The sequence below is a fragment of the Poecilia latipinna genome, unplaced genomic scaffold (genome assembly GCF_001443285.1).
Source record: "Poecilia latipinna isolate Pla-1442-1.1 unplaced genomic scaffold, P_latipinna-1.0 Scaffold1744, whole genome shotgun sequence".
Taxonomy (NCBI): domain Eukaryota; kingdom Metazoa; phylum Chordata; class Actinopteri; order Cyprinodontiformes; family Poeciliidae; genus Poecilia; species Poecilia latipinna.
The window spans coordinates 111,368-124,177 of NW_015114360.1; the positions used below are offsets into that span (position 1 = coordinate 111,368).

The following is a 12,810-nucleotide window of genomic DNA, read 5'->3' on the forward strand; positions in this document are numbered from 1 at the left end:
TTAATTCAAGTGTACTAACTTGCAAGTAACTTTTTACTAAGATATAGGAGTTTGTTTCAATTCAATAATCCGTGATATTGATGAAGAAGTGCTATTTGTACTGGCAGATTAATTCACTTTTTATGTAGGAAAGATGTCTTGCTATAAGTGAAATAATCTTCCAGTGAAACTAGTAGTTTTTTTTAAAATAAATATTAAGGAATTATTGACTTAAACAAGCTCCTATATATTGCTTGAAAAGTTACTTGCAAATTATTTTTGTCTTAATTCAAGTGTACTACCATATTGGTACACTAATATGTTAGTACAACATGTACATGTATGTTTGTACATATGTACTAACCTACACAATACTTTTCAGTGAAATGTAGGAGTTTGCTGTAAGTTGATGATTCCTAGACCAAAACTAATGCTAGAACAATTATTTTTGGTGTAGCAGTGGAATCTAGACCAAAACTAAATGGTGATATTTTGTGTTTGTGCAGTGTGGCTGGAGTCCCTGACGTTGTTCTGTGTTTTGCAGAGTGTGCCTGCGACCCTCAGGGGTCCCAGAGTCCGATCTGCGATCAGCTGAGCGGTCAGTGCGTCTGTGTCGCCGGTGCCTACGGTCGGCAGTGCGACCGCTGCCTGCCGGGTCACTGGGGCTTCCCGACCTGCCGACCCTGCTCCTGCAACGGACACACGGAGAGCTGCGACGCCGCCACCGGCCGCTGCACCGCCTGCAGGGATCACACCACCGGACACAGCTGCGACAGGTGCGCCCAGGTGACCCGCAGGGACAGGATCTGGTCTCGGATCGGTTCCGTCTGAACCTCACAGGTTCTTTTCCCACCCGCTCAGGTGTCTGGATGGTTACTACGGCGACCCGGTACTGGGCTCAGGTGACCACTGTCGCCCGTGTTTGTGTCCCGACGGCCCAAACAGTTTGCGGCAGTTCGCGGGAAGTTGTTACCGTAGCGACACCTCGGAGCAGGTTGTGTGTGTTTGCAGCCCAGGATTCAAAGGTGGGAACTTTATTCACTCTGACAAAGCAAACAAACAGAACTTAAAACTTTCTCCAAGTTTGTCCAAATGTGTCAGGAAAATCCAAACTGAATATTTTTACATCAGCGTCATCTATGATCTTCTAAACCGAGAAATATTGTGTGAAAACTAAATTCTTTCTGTACATTTTAAAGAAACACATTCGAAATTTAATATAAAAATGCCATTACTCACTACAATCATCACCACATAAACTAAATAATTCGCAAATTCTCTGAATTTTAATCCCTTAAATGCCAGCTCTAGGAATAAGACTAGAAAAAGGCTTTTAAATTTTTTTGTTTGCTTTATTTTTGAAGGGGGTCTTAGTAAATTAGTTTGCAACATTGACCTGAGCTCATTTTTATATATATTAAAAAAGCATCACCTGTTTCCCTTGAAAACAAAACCACTCTTAAGATTCCCAGAGAAATAGAGATACATTTTTCCAATCTTTTTCTTTTTCTTGAATACCATTTCCCATCTTGTACAAATTTGAATTTGGGAGTTTAAAAAATTTGCTCCAACATTGATACTGATTATTAACTTAATAATGTATTTGCTCACTTTTGTAGAAATATTGTGATTATTTTTTGTGCAAAGTTGTATAAAAGTTATCTTAAAATGGATTTTTCCATCTCTAGTGTTCATGCAAATGAAACACATGTTTAATTAAAAAAAAAAACCCAATACATTAAATTTTGATATCATGTCAACACAAAGTAGGGCAAGACAATTAAACCAAAACAGAAGCTAAATTGTAATAGTAGTGCATTTTAAAACATGATCAATGTAAGTTTAGTTTAAAGAGTATTTAACTTAATAGAAGGAAATAAATTATTATGGTTTCTGCTGGGAGAAAATACTCCTTTATGTTCTGTAGCTTCATGAAGATCTTCTGTTCCTGCAGCTTTAGGGTCCAGAGGAGTTCTTCTGAAGGTCTAACCTGAGATCGTTAGACAACAAAACAATATATTAATTTTATTATAGTTTTGACAAAACAAAACAAAAAAAGTTTCTAGCAGTTGGTTCAGAACAGAAGTCATAAATCCAAAGCCTGGTTATTATCAGACAAATCTGTTCAGCAGCAGAAACGTTTCAGCTGTAGCTGAGGAGGAAAAGCAGATCCACTTCAGAATAAAGACCAGCACTCAGTCCCAGAACCTGCCACAGTCACCAGGAGGACCAGGGAACCAAAACTCACCAGTTCTTCCTACCAGAACTCTGGTTTTCTGGCTGCAGCTTGAAAGCATCACAGTGCGTCTGTGAGAGACCTGTGTTTATTTGTGGCCTCGGTCGGTTCATCACACACCACAAACATTCACTGACATCCAGGAGATTCATAAACATCCTCCCAGTCTGACCAGCGACTGCTTCCAGACCGGGCGGGAAGTCATGTGACCACTGGGCGGGTTGTTCAGGATGAAATCCAAAGTCTGTATGCAGAACCTCCGATTGGTCACAAGAACTTTAAAACGTGTGTTTCTATGTCAGCGTTGCTCCTCTCCTCTGTTTTCTATGTGCATTTCATGCATGACTTTCTAGCAGGTCCGTCAATACTTGTGTTACAGAGGAGGGAGCAGCTCTGAGCTCCAGATGTTCCTCTGAGGGTTGTTTTATGATCCTGACTTATGGTCTCTGCAGACGTGAAAAGCTTTTAATTTGAGGAGAAGCTGCTCTGTTATTCAGTCCGATGGAAACTCTGAGAGCGGGGGATGTGTTGAGACGTCAGGTCTGTTATTAAAGCAGGAAATAAGATGTTCAGGGTAAAATCAGCTGCTGACAGAGGCGTGAGTCACCAACTTTCTTTGTTTCCATCTGACAGCAGAAACACAGGCTGAGAGGGGATTAAATGTCTGAATGTCTGACCTAATCTCATCGCTTCTGGCAGGTTGCTTTGATGAAGGACTTTCCTGCAAAGTGGACCAGAGTAATATTGATCACAGCTTTACCAACAAATACAACTGAAACCAGATGTTTACATACCCCGTATGAATTGATGGATACATTTAAATCAGATTAAGCCTTACCTGTTTTAGTTCAGTTCAAACTAAATATTTCTATTTGCTAAATTCAAAAACAATCAGATAATTTTTTTTTGTTTGAGAATTTAGTTTTTTATGGTTTATTTAAATTAATTTCCTTGGTAATTTTTACCTCCGTGTAAAATCTTGACACATGAAATAAAAGCTAAAACAGTTGCACAAGGAAGCAGATGTTTGTCAATGGGTGTTTCTCCATTTAACACAAATCTCGAATCCATGACATCGTCTGCGCTTCCATAAACTAAGCAAAGTTATTCAACTGAATATAACATTAAGTTCAGAAGGTGATGATATATTTTGAGAAGCTTGTGAAAGAATCCCCACTCAATTTGATCATCCTGAGTCGCCTAAAATAGAAGTTGACTGGAGATAAATGACTATCTGTGTCCTTTTGTACAGTGACTTGTTTACCTGTATGAAAGTAAACAAGCTTTATTTTTCCAAGAGAAAACGGCAACAGGAGGAGGAGGATTTTCTTAGATGAAGTGTGTTCAAAGTTCAGGCTGGGGGCCGTTTGTGGCCCTTGAAGAGATTTATTTTCCGATCTTCATAGGATTTTGTTCTCTTGGATAATGACATGATGAATCTCGGTTTTTATCTCTGTGAGAGTTCATTTTTATATTACAGTATGTTATCTTGAACCCATTTTAAAACTCTGCAGAGATCAAGGAAGCTGATGGTCGGGTTGTTAACCAAACCTCCCGTCCCCGGCAGGTGCTCGCTGTGATCAGTGCTCACCTGGTTACTATGGAAACCCGGAAGAGGCAGGTGGCCAGTGTCTCCCGTGCCAGTGCAACAGCAACATCGACATGCTGGACCCGGAGTCCTGTGACGCCAGATCCGGCGAGTGTCTGCGCTGTCTGTACCACAGCGAGGGTCCGTCCTGCCAGAACTGCAAACTGGGTTACTACGGCAACGCCTTGGTTCAGGACTGCAGGAGTGAGTGAAAGCGAAAACTTCCTACCCACCTCACAACACAGAGAAACCTGTATAACTGAGACAGAACTAATGAAAACCAATAGGTTAAAAGTCCAGTATGGACTGGTTGAACATGAAAAATATCAAATGTGTAATGTGAAGCAAAGGGTTATTGTTGCTGCTGTATTTTGTTAAATTAAAATTGCAAACAACATTCAGATAAGATTTATTATTATTATTATTATTATTAGGAAACCGACTCTGTAGCCAGAAGTCAGAAAGCCAAGAAGTGAAATAAAAACAAAAAAACACAAAGTAGAAAAAAAATTCAACATAAAAATAAAAAATTCAGCTGAAACGTTGTTTAGTTGCTGATAAACTGTCTATAATTCTGTTTTATGATCAGAGTGTGTCTGTAATCAGCTGGGCAGCGACGAGTCCAGCTGCCAGTCCTCCACCGACTGCCACTGCGACCGCAGCAGCGGCCAGTGTCATTGCAGACCCAACGTGATTGGTCAACGCTGTGACCGCTGTGCACCCGACACCTGGAACATGGCGAGCGGCGCCGGCTGTCAGAGCTGCGACTGCAACCCCAAGCATTCGTACGGGACGACCTGCAACGAGGTAAAGAGCTTTTCTTCTTCACCGAGGAAAATTCAGACTGAAGCTTTGCTCTCAGTTGTCAGACTTTATTTAAGCCTCAAATGTTTCCATCAACTCGTCCTGAAGGGTCGGTTTGTTAACTTCTGGTTTTCAACACGAATAACAAGAAGCCTTCTGGTGAACTTTTATCGCACTTACAGAAGGTTCTCTCAGCACAAACGGCTTCTGCTTGATGAAATGATCGAATATTAATGGAGACGGTTGATTTCCCTCAGATCAGCGGTCAGTGCTCCTGCCATCCTGGCTTTGGAGGAAGAACTTGCAACGAGTGCCGAGAGCTGTTCTGGGGAGACCCAGAAGTCCAGTGTCATGGTGAGTTTCACTGGAAATGGATCAGTCTGGCTTTTAAAAGTCTGTTTATAGAACATCTAGTTTTATACTTCCTGTGCTGCTGAATTTCTGAGTTGTTAACGCCTACAAACCAAAGAAATACACTGCTCAAAAAGCTGTACAAAGTTGAATGTGCTGACAACAAAATCACACAAAAATCATCAATGGAAATCAAATTTATTAACCAATGGAGGCCTGGATTTGGAGCCACACACAAAATTAAAGTGAAATGTTCCCTTTATTTTTTTGAGCAGTATATATCATTTTTGAGAGGAAAAAATGTATTTTTTTTCGTTGTTTTTCTTTTTTATGCAAGGTAAAAAGGAGTTTGCATGCGAGTGAAATAAGTGCAGCCATAAACAGTCCAGACTCTTAGATTATTAGACTATTTTGTCATGTCACATAGTTCAGTCGATTTAAAATTTGCAGATAATCTCTTAGGTTTCCTGTGAACGTCTAAATGACCAGAGGAGATATGAGGCAGTGGTGAAATTCTTCAGTTCTTCAATTTTTGAAGAGAAACAAATGTTGTTTTCTGTGAAATCTGGGATAAAAACGGTAAATAAGAGACATGGGTGAGTCATAAACATAGCAATAAATTCAGATCCACTGCTAAGACAGCAATGGTGTGGCATAAGAACATATAGTGAATCTCCAGACTGTGGTCTGATAAACATCTGCAAAGAGTGCTGAAGATTCAAACTGCAGCCAAAAAACAGACATGATTCAGAGTTTCTCTGAAGAGGAGTGGATTAAAATGACACACAATGACACACAGACCAATTATGAAGTCTTATATGGTGGATTTTTTTCTTAATTATTGTTTATATTCTGTGTGTGCATTAAAATTAATCTAAAATCAGCAAGGGGTTAAATACTTACATCCCCAGCTTTATAAGTTCTTCAAGAGCTTTTCCCCCAAAATCCAAAACCAGGAACCCAGAGTTCAGACCCATTTTAAATTTCCCATTAAAAAAACAACAAAAAAAACCCAAACTACTTCGTGGGAATGTCTGTGCTCAAAGAACGTCGCTGCTGCAGTCGGATTACATCCAGATGTTCGACGAGCTTCAAATATTTTTGCACCATGTAAACAGGACCAGATTGATCAGAACCGCCACATTACTCAGAAATACACAAATAAGTTAAGTCGCTCCTTCACACCAAAGAGACGATGCAGAAAGTGAAGAAGCTTGTTCTTCAGGACGCAAGGATGAAAAAGAAGAATTACAAGCATGAAGATAGCTGCAGCAGGAAGACACAAGTGTCGCAGGGACATATTATTAAAACTGCTCCTAAAATTTGGACTTTGTGAGAGTCAGCGGTACTTTTTGGGTCTTTAGTTTCCGACTGTAGTTTGGAGCAGAAAAGTCCCGGTTTGTTGCTGTTAGTTTCTACATCTGAAAGCAGCTGTTTCTTAATTTGAACCAGATACAGAAAAACCAATCACTGGGTTGGACGATTGAAGTTTTAAGAAGAAACATGGCACAGTTGTAATTTAATAATTAGGGTGTGGTCACACAGTGCTGTGGGATGGCGTCCCAGTGGTGTGGAATGCAGATAATCTCTTAGGTTAGATAACCTAAGATGACGGCTGACGGAAAAACGGTACATCCAAACTCAAACTACTGTGGCTCTTTTTCAGACCCGTTTGTTTTGTTTCATTAAAATGTTACTTGTTTAATTTATTGCTGATATTAAAAATAGAAAAATGCACAAAGTTTTTCCATTCTTAATTGACTCTTGCGTATATCCACGTTGGGGAACCAGAGGTCCGTACTTCCGGTGTTGCTCAAGTCCTCATGTTACCAGGTTTTTCTTCTTCTTTTAACTTTGAAGTGGGTGAAGTTGTGTGAGAAACTTGTGGATTTCAGCTTCTCAGAATAAAGTCATGGCCGTTTGTCTCCTCAGCGTGTGACTGCGACCCTCGCGGCACCTCGGAGCCGCAGTGCAACAAAGTGAGCGGCCATTGCGTCTGCGTAGAGGGCGTGGCCGGGCCTCGCTGCGACGTCTGCGCCCGTGGCTTCCACGGGACCTTCCCAGACTGCCATCGGTGCCACCAGTGTTTCTCAGAGTGGGACAGCGTCATCGGTCAGCTGACCAATCAGACACACCGACTGGTCAACAAAGTCAGCTCCATTAAAGCCAGTGGAATCAGCGGACCGTACAGGAAGCCTATAGAGAGCATGGAGAGAAGTGCTGCAGACATCCAGAGCATCTTAGACCAAGATCCGGCCTCGCAGCCTCTGACCGAGGTCCAAAACCTGCTGCAACAGGCCAGGTAGGTCAGATGGGACCCGACGTGAAAATGTCCCAGCTGGATGTGAACTCTGATGTCTCCGTTTGTGTCTCAGCGACCTGATGGCAGCTTTGAGCCAGACCATGAACAACACCGAGGAGACTCTGGATCTGGTGGCTGAGCAGGACTCTGGCATTAAAACCCAGCTGGACTCTGTGACGTCGGATGCTCAGAAACTGGAGCGAACGGTCCAGGAGCTGCTGGACCAAGTGGAGTTCATCAAGAACTCCGACATCAGAGGTGAAGACTCGCAGCTCAAAGCTTGTGGAGAGCCGCTGAACACAATCTTTTCAAAATTAAAGCACTAAAACTTATGAGAAATGGACGGTAATATGTTTGGCGATCAGAACTGGGTAAATTAAATAACTTTAAATGCTGTCACTCCCTGATTAAAAGGTTTTTGCAACATTAAATGATATTTAGACTGGATCAGATCCATGTGCTTTGTCTCCCCCTGCAGGTCAATCACTGAACTGATTATATTTGAGAAAATTGGTTCTGTGAGGGAATGGCATTTCAGACCAAATTTTTTCCTTTTGATCATCATAATTTGTACCAAAAACGCCTTAGTTATTTTGTTATAAGCATGGAGATGATGATCCTCTCCGATCTACACAATATAAAGTCTTTCTGTTACCAGGGGCAACAGACAGCGTCACCAAGTACTTCCTGCAGTCTCAAGCGGCCGAGGCGCGAGCAAATGCCTCAACCATCAACGCCGGCAGCCCAGTTGAATCTTCTGCTGCCCTACGGCAACTCACAGAAGACAAAATGAACCAAACCAGGGAGGAGTTTCTGGAGAGACAGTCTGAGCATGCTCAGAAGCTGGACAACCTGGCAGGAGAGATGGAGACTTTGGACCTATCAGTGATCAGCTATAAGGTAAATCATCTGCAGATTATGCAGTCTGATTTATGTGTTACAGATAAAAGCACTGTTTTTTTTTTTAAGTAAGATATTATGATATCTATTTATATCTTAACAAATGCATTGGAAAAACAGTTCTATTTTATTTTACAGGAAAAACATAAGGAAAGATAAATCAAATGTTTTACAGAAAGTGTGAAAAAAATAATATGAAGCTGTTTAAAACAAATGAATGTCTTGCAAACTCAACATTCACAGTTTAAACTGAAAATTGGTTGAATATTTACCTCTAATGTGAACCACTGAGCTGATTTTATTGGCGGTTTAAATCCTGGTTCCAATATGTTGCATGGAATCCATCTAACTCCTGGTAGTCCAGGACTATGGTGCTCCACAGATCTTCTGCATTAGTTTTATTTTGTCGTAGGAACAAAATGTGTCAAATCCCCTCCCACCTTCAGTTTTCTATTGGTTTAAAACCCGTGCTGGTTGCACCATAGCCAACCAGTACAATCTTGAACTGCATCTTCAACCAAGATGCTGCTTTTCTATTGGAGGTCTTAGGGCTCTCGTTTTCATGAAACGCCCATTGCAAGGATATTTCCTTTCCAAGCATAAAGCAACATGATCTCTTAACATATTTTTGATTCCTTCAGATGACCCATGATCTTGGTAGGGTCAACTCCATAGTATGTAAATGAAACCTTACAATCCTGCTGCTCATTTCTGTATTTTATTCAGAAAGTTCTTGTCTTTCACCAGATTTAGCATTTTATTGTTTGTTTTTATGTCCTGCGTTTTGCAGACCTGTGGCAGTCCATCATCTGGCCAAGACTCCTGCTGGTCTTCGCCCTGCGGCGGTCTGGGCTGTGTAGATCCTGAAGGTCAGCCCAAGTGTGGAGGAGAAGGATGTGACGGTGCAGTGACGGCAGCCAACAGCATCCTGATGAAGACTCAAGAGGCCGAGCAGGAAATCATCAGCGCCATGGCAGAGGTGGAGCAGCTCTCCAAGATGGTAGGTCTCTGGAGTCCTGGTTTGTGGTTTGAGCTGAACCGTGAGGGCTGTCTTCAGCTGGAGTCTCTCCTCAGGTGTTGGAGGTGAAAATGCAGGCTGATGAGGCGAAGCTCAGCGCCCAGAATGTCCTGATGAAGACCAACAGAACCAAACACAAGGTGGACCAGAGCAACGAGGAGCTGCGAAGCTTGATCAAACAGATCAAAGATTTCCTCACACGTATGTTTCCCCTTCTTTGAAGCAAGATCTCTATGTGTTCAAGACCATCCCTTGCAACATCATTTTAGGCAGACAAGATACTTGGAGACAAAACCAAAAAGCTTCAGTCGAATATAAACTTTCATGGCCTTTTCAGAGGACGCTGCAGACCTGGAGAGCATCGAACTGGTGGCAAATGAAGTCCTGGCCATGCAGATGCCGACCACACCGGCTCAGCTGCAGAACCTAACGGACGAGATCCGACACAAGGTGGGAGAGCTGGGACACGTGGAGGCAATCTTACAGCAGAGCGCCGATGACATTCAGAGAGCAGAGACTCTGCTGGACCAGGCCCGCCAAGCCAGGTGACCCACTTTAAAGGTTTTTCAGAGAACTTAGTGAAAACACAACAGGATGTGCGGGGTATATTTGTTTCACATAGACATTAAATAGACTTTTCTGTTGTTGTTTAGTAAGCAGGCGACGGATACGAAGGACTCTGCAGAGAAAGTGAAACAAGCTCTGGAAGAAGCCCAGAGAGCTCACACAGCTGCCAGCAGCGCCATCCAGCAGGCCGCCTCCGACATCCGGACCACCACCAAGCTGCTCTCCTCCGTCAGTGGCAGCTGCCGTCAATATTCACCGTATCAAACCTTGAAATCAGATCTGATTAAAAAAAAAAAGCACTTATTGTGTTTTCAGGTAGAGACGGAGACGGCAGATGCAGAGTCAAAGCTGTACAACGCCACCCAGAGGCTGCAGAGGCTCGAGCAGGATGTGAAGCTGCTCGCCGATAAATCCGCAAACGTTACTGAGAGAACCAAGCTGGCCAATCAGGAAGCCGCAGACATCGGAAGGATCGCAGAGGAGGTCAAAAAGGTGGGCTCACCCGTCTGACGGTTTAGTCTTTTCCGTAATTCTGCCTCTGCTGTTCTGACGTCCTTGCGCATGTTGTAGGAGTTGGAGTCGGAGGTGAAGCAAAAGTATAGCACAGTGGAACAGCTGATAGATCAGAAAGCAGTGGGTGTGGCCGACGCTAAGAAGAGGGCGGAGTCGCTGCAAAACCAGGCCAAACAGCTGCTGCTACAAGCCAGCGACAAATTGCAGCTGCTGAAAGGTGATTTCACAAAAATTATATTAACATATTTCACTATACCTTGACACTGTGTTATACTTTATTATTAAAAGAAAATCTACTCTTTGGTTTTGTCAAAAGTGGTTCATCTGCAAAGAGAACTGAGGGGAAAAAATCATTGATGAATAAAATGAAAGGTTTTGGTCCAATGAGTGACCTCTGGGATAGTCCACGGTTTATACAAGTCAGATCTAACATTTCATTTTTCTAATTAACTGAAAAAAATTCATGTATCAGTCCTCTAACAGCATATTTACTGAACTTTTCCAGCAAAGTACTGTCATCAATGGTATCAAAAGCTTTTTCTAAAGTCTATAAATATATTTATATAAAAAAAAAATGTTTCTTGTCTATTCCAGCAGATTTTTCTTCAAACATGTAGAGATGGAATGATTGTTGCAAAACCCAAATTGATTTCTACATAAAATATTACGTTTGTTGATAAACTGATCTAATTAGGCAACAAATAATCCCTGTAATTTTAACAGCGGAATACGTAAAGGTCACTAATTTGAGAAAAATTATTGTATATGTATATATATATAATAAAATGAATTATTGATTTCTCTAATCTCTTGGTTGTAAAGGATTTTCTTACAAATGAGGGATATTCTTCATTTTGTATTTTGGAAAGACATATGAGATTGTCGTCAATATTTTTAATCAGTCTTTGTTTCTGAGATATTTGGTGCAAGTTCTGGACCACCATGTACAGAAAAAAATTTAATTTATCTACCATTCTTTTTTTCTCTAAAATATTCAGCGCTATCTTTAACAAAATAATTTGTAAAACTTGTTCTTCCTTTGTCATTACAACCTGTTACTCAATCCTTTGAGTCCTGGAATGCTGCTTATTTATTTTCCATTTATTCCATTTGTTTTCTTGGCTTATTATTTTAAGAGTTACCCGGAAAACACAACAGATGTCTGACAGAAAGGAAATGTTTTCTTGTTTCAGATCTGGAAAAGTCGTACGACGACAACCAGCGAACTCTTGAGTTGAAAGCTGAACAGCTGGTTGAGATGGAGGCAGCAGTGAAGAAGCTGCTGCAGGAAATCAGCCATAAGGTCACGCTCTACAGCACCTGCTCATTTTAGACCCATCGCATCATCATCCTGAGCCCAGTTACAAAAGCATATCCATCATTTTATTACTTCAAATCTGTTTTATTTGGCTCTGATTTGTTTTGGGGGGAGGCCAACGGCTAGAAAGTTGCTGTGCTAATCCATGTTTAAGTACAATTCCTGATTTATTCAGAACAGACCAAAGAGTTTTTCATTTTTAAAAAAAAGTTTTGTTTACTATTTTATATTTGATCTTTTAGTTAATTTTAGGATTGTTCCCAAACATATTAGCTTTAATATGAATTCCATTATAAGACAAATAAGATTTTTCTAAAGCTATTTCCTACAAATTTGAATCGACCGATTTCATGAACTTTGAATGAATCAGTGGAAGAGAGAATAACTTCTCAAAACGAGAATGTTTTAACCATGTGACTGCAACCTGTTCTGTTACAGTTGTTGTTTTACCAAATCATATCTTTAAAACCCAAAATAATTTTAATAAAATGTTTTAAATAAATAAAAAAAAGTAATTGTGATGCAGTTGTTCATTGAAGCTTTTTTTACAGTGAGTTATTGGCAGACCTGATGTGTGTTTATCTGTTTGCGTAAAACAGAATTTGTTATAACACATTCACATGTTATAATTTACCTAATTTGTCCTTTACCAGTCATTCAGAAGTTATTTATTTATTTCTAAACATTTTTGGTTAAAAAAAATCACCTTTAAAAAGAAAAGAGGTTTAAGGCAGGACCATGACTGAGAAAACATTTTGTTTATGCTGGTCATTCTTGTCTCTTGTCCCTCTAATATTAAGCAGCAGAATCATATCAACAGAGTAATTTACTCACAAAAAAAAGTCAAATATTCTCCCTTGTATCTCAATATATTTACGAAAATAGAATAAAAATTGTTTTGGGTGTATTGGAAAAATATGTAACATCCCTCAAATATAAAAAAAAGCATAACAGCATATCATAATAGTGATTATGTGGTCTTCTAAATTTCTTTTATTTGTAGTATTTGATAGATTAAAATGAGAACAAAACGTATTTGTGGCATAGCATATGTCAAAGAATATGGGGTTAAAAATTATTAAATCAGTGATTCTTGAGAATAGGGACAAAATGGGTTTAAATTTTTCCATATTTTTTTTTATTATTTCTTTAGGGGTTTAATTAGAATTTTAAACTTTGATTACAGTGTTCACAGTATTTCAGTGATTCTTGAGAATAGGGACAAAACGGGTCC

The 12,810-nt window shown here is 40.4% G+C and overlaps 1 protein-coding gene across 1 annotated transcript in view; it reads left to right on the top strand.

Moving 5' to 3' along the window:
- Positions 1-12,087, top strand: part of lamb1a (laminin, beta 1a) — a 28,491-nt gene extending 16,404 nt beyond the window's left edge. The window contains exons 19-33 of the mRNA XM_015060798.1: positions 524-755; positions 841-1,004; positions 3,783-4,007; positions 4,393-4,610; positions 4,865-4,961; positions 6,891-7,260; positions 7,334-7,518; positions 7,919-8,160; positions 8,951-9,160; positions 9,235-9,379; positions 9,516-9,723; positions 9,832-9,973; positions 10,061-10,237; positions 10,316-10,475; positions 11,452-12,087. Coding sequence (XP_014916284.1) covers positions 524-755; positions 841-1,004; positions 3,783-4,007; positions 4,393-4,610; positions 4,865-4,961; positions 6,891-7,260; positions 7,334-7,518; positions 7,919-8,160; positions 8,951-9,160; positions 9,235-9,379; positions 9,516-9,723; positions 9,832-9,973; positions 10,061-10,237; positions 10,316-10,475; positions 11,452-11,591 — 2,915 coding nt within the window. The 3' untranslated portion in view covers positions 11,592-12,087. The remainder of the gene's footprint in view (positions 1-523; positions 756-840; positions 1,005-3,782; positions 4,008-4,392; positions 4,611-4,864; positions 4,962-6,890; positions 7,261-7,333; positions 7,519-7,918; positions 8,161-8,950; positions 9,161-9,234; positions 9,380-9,515; positions 9,724-9,831; positions 9,974-10,060; positions 10,238-10,315; positions 10,476-11,451) is intronic.
- Positions 12,088-12,810: the final 723 nt, after the last annotated feature.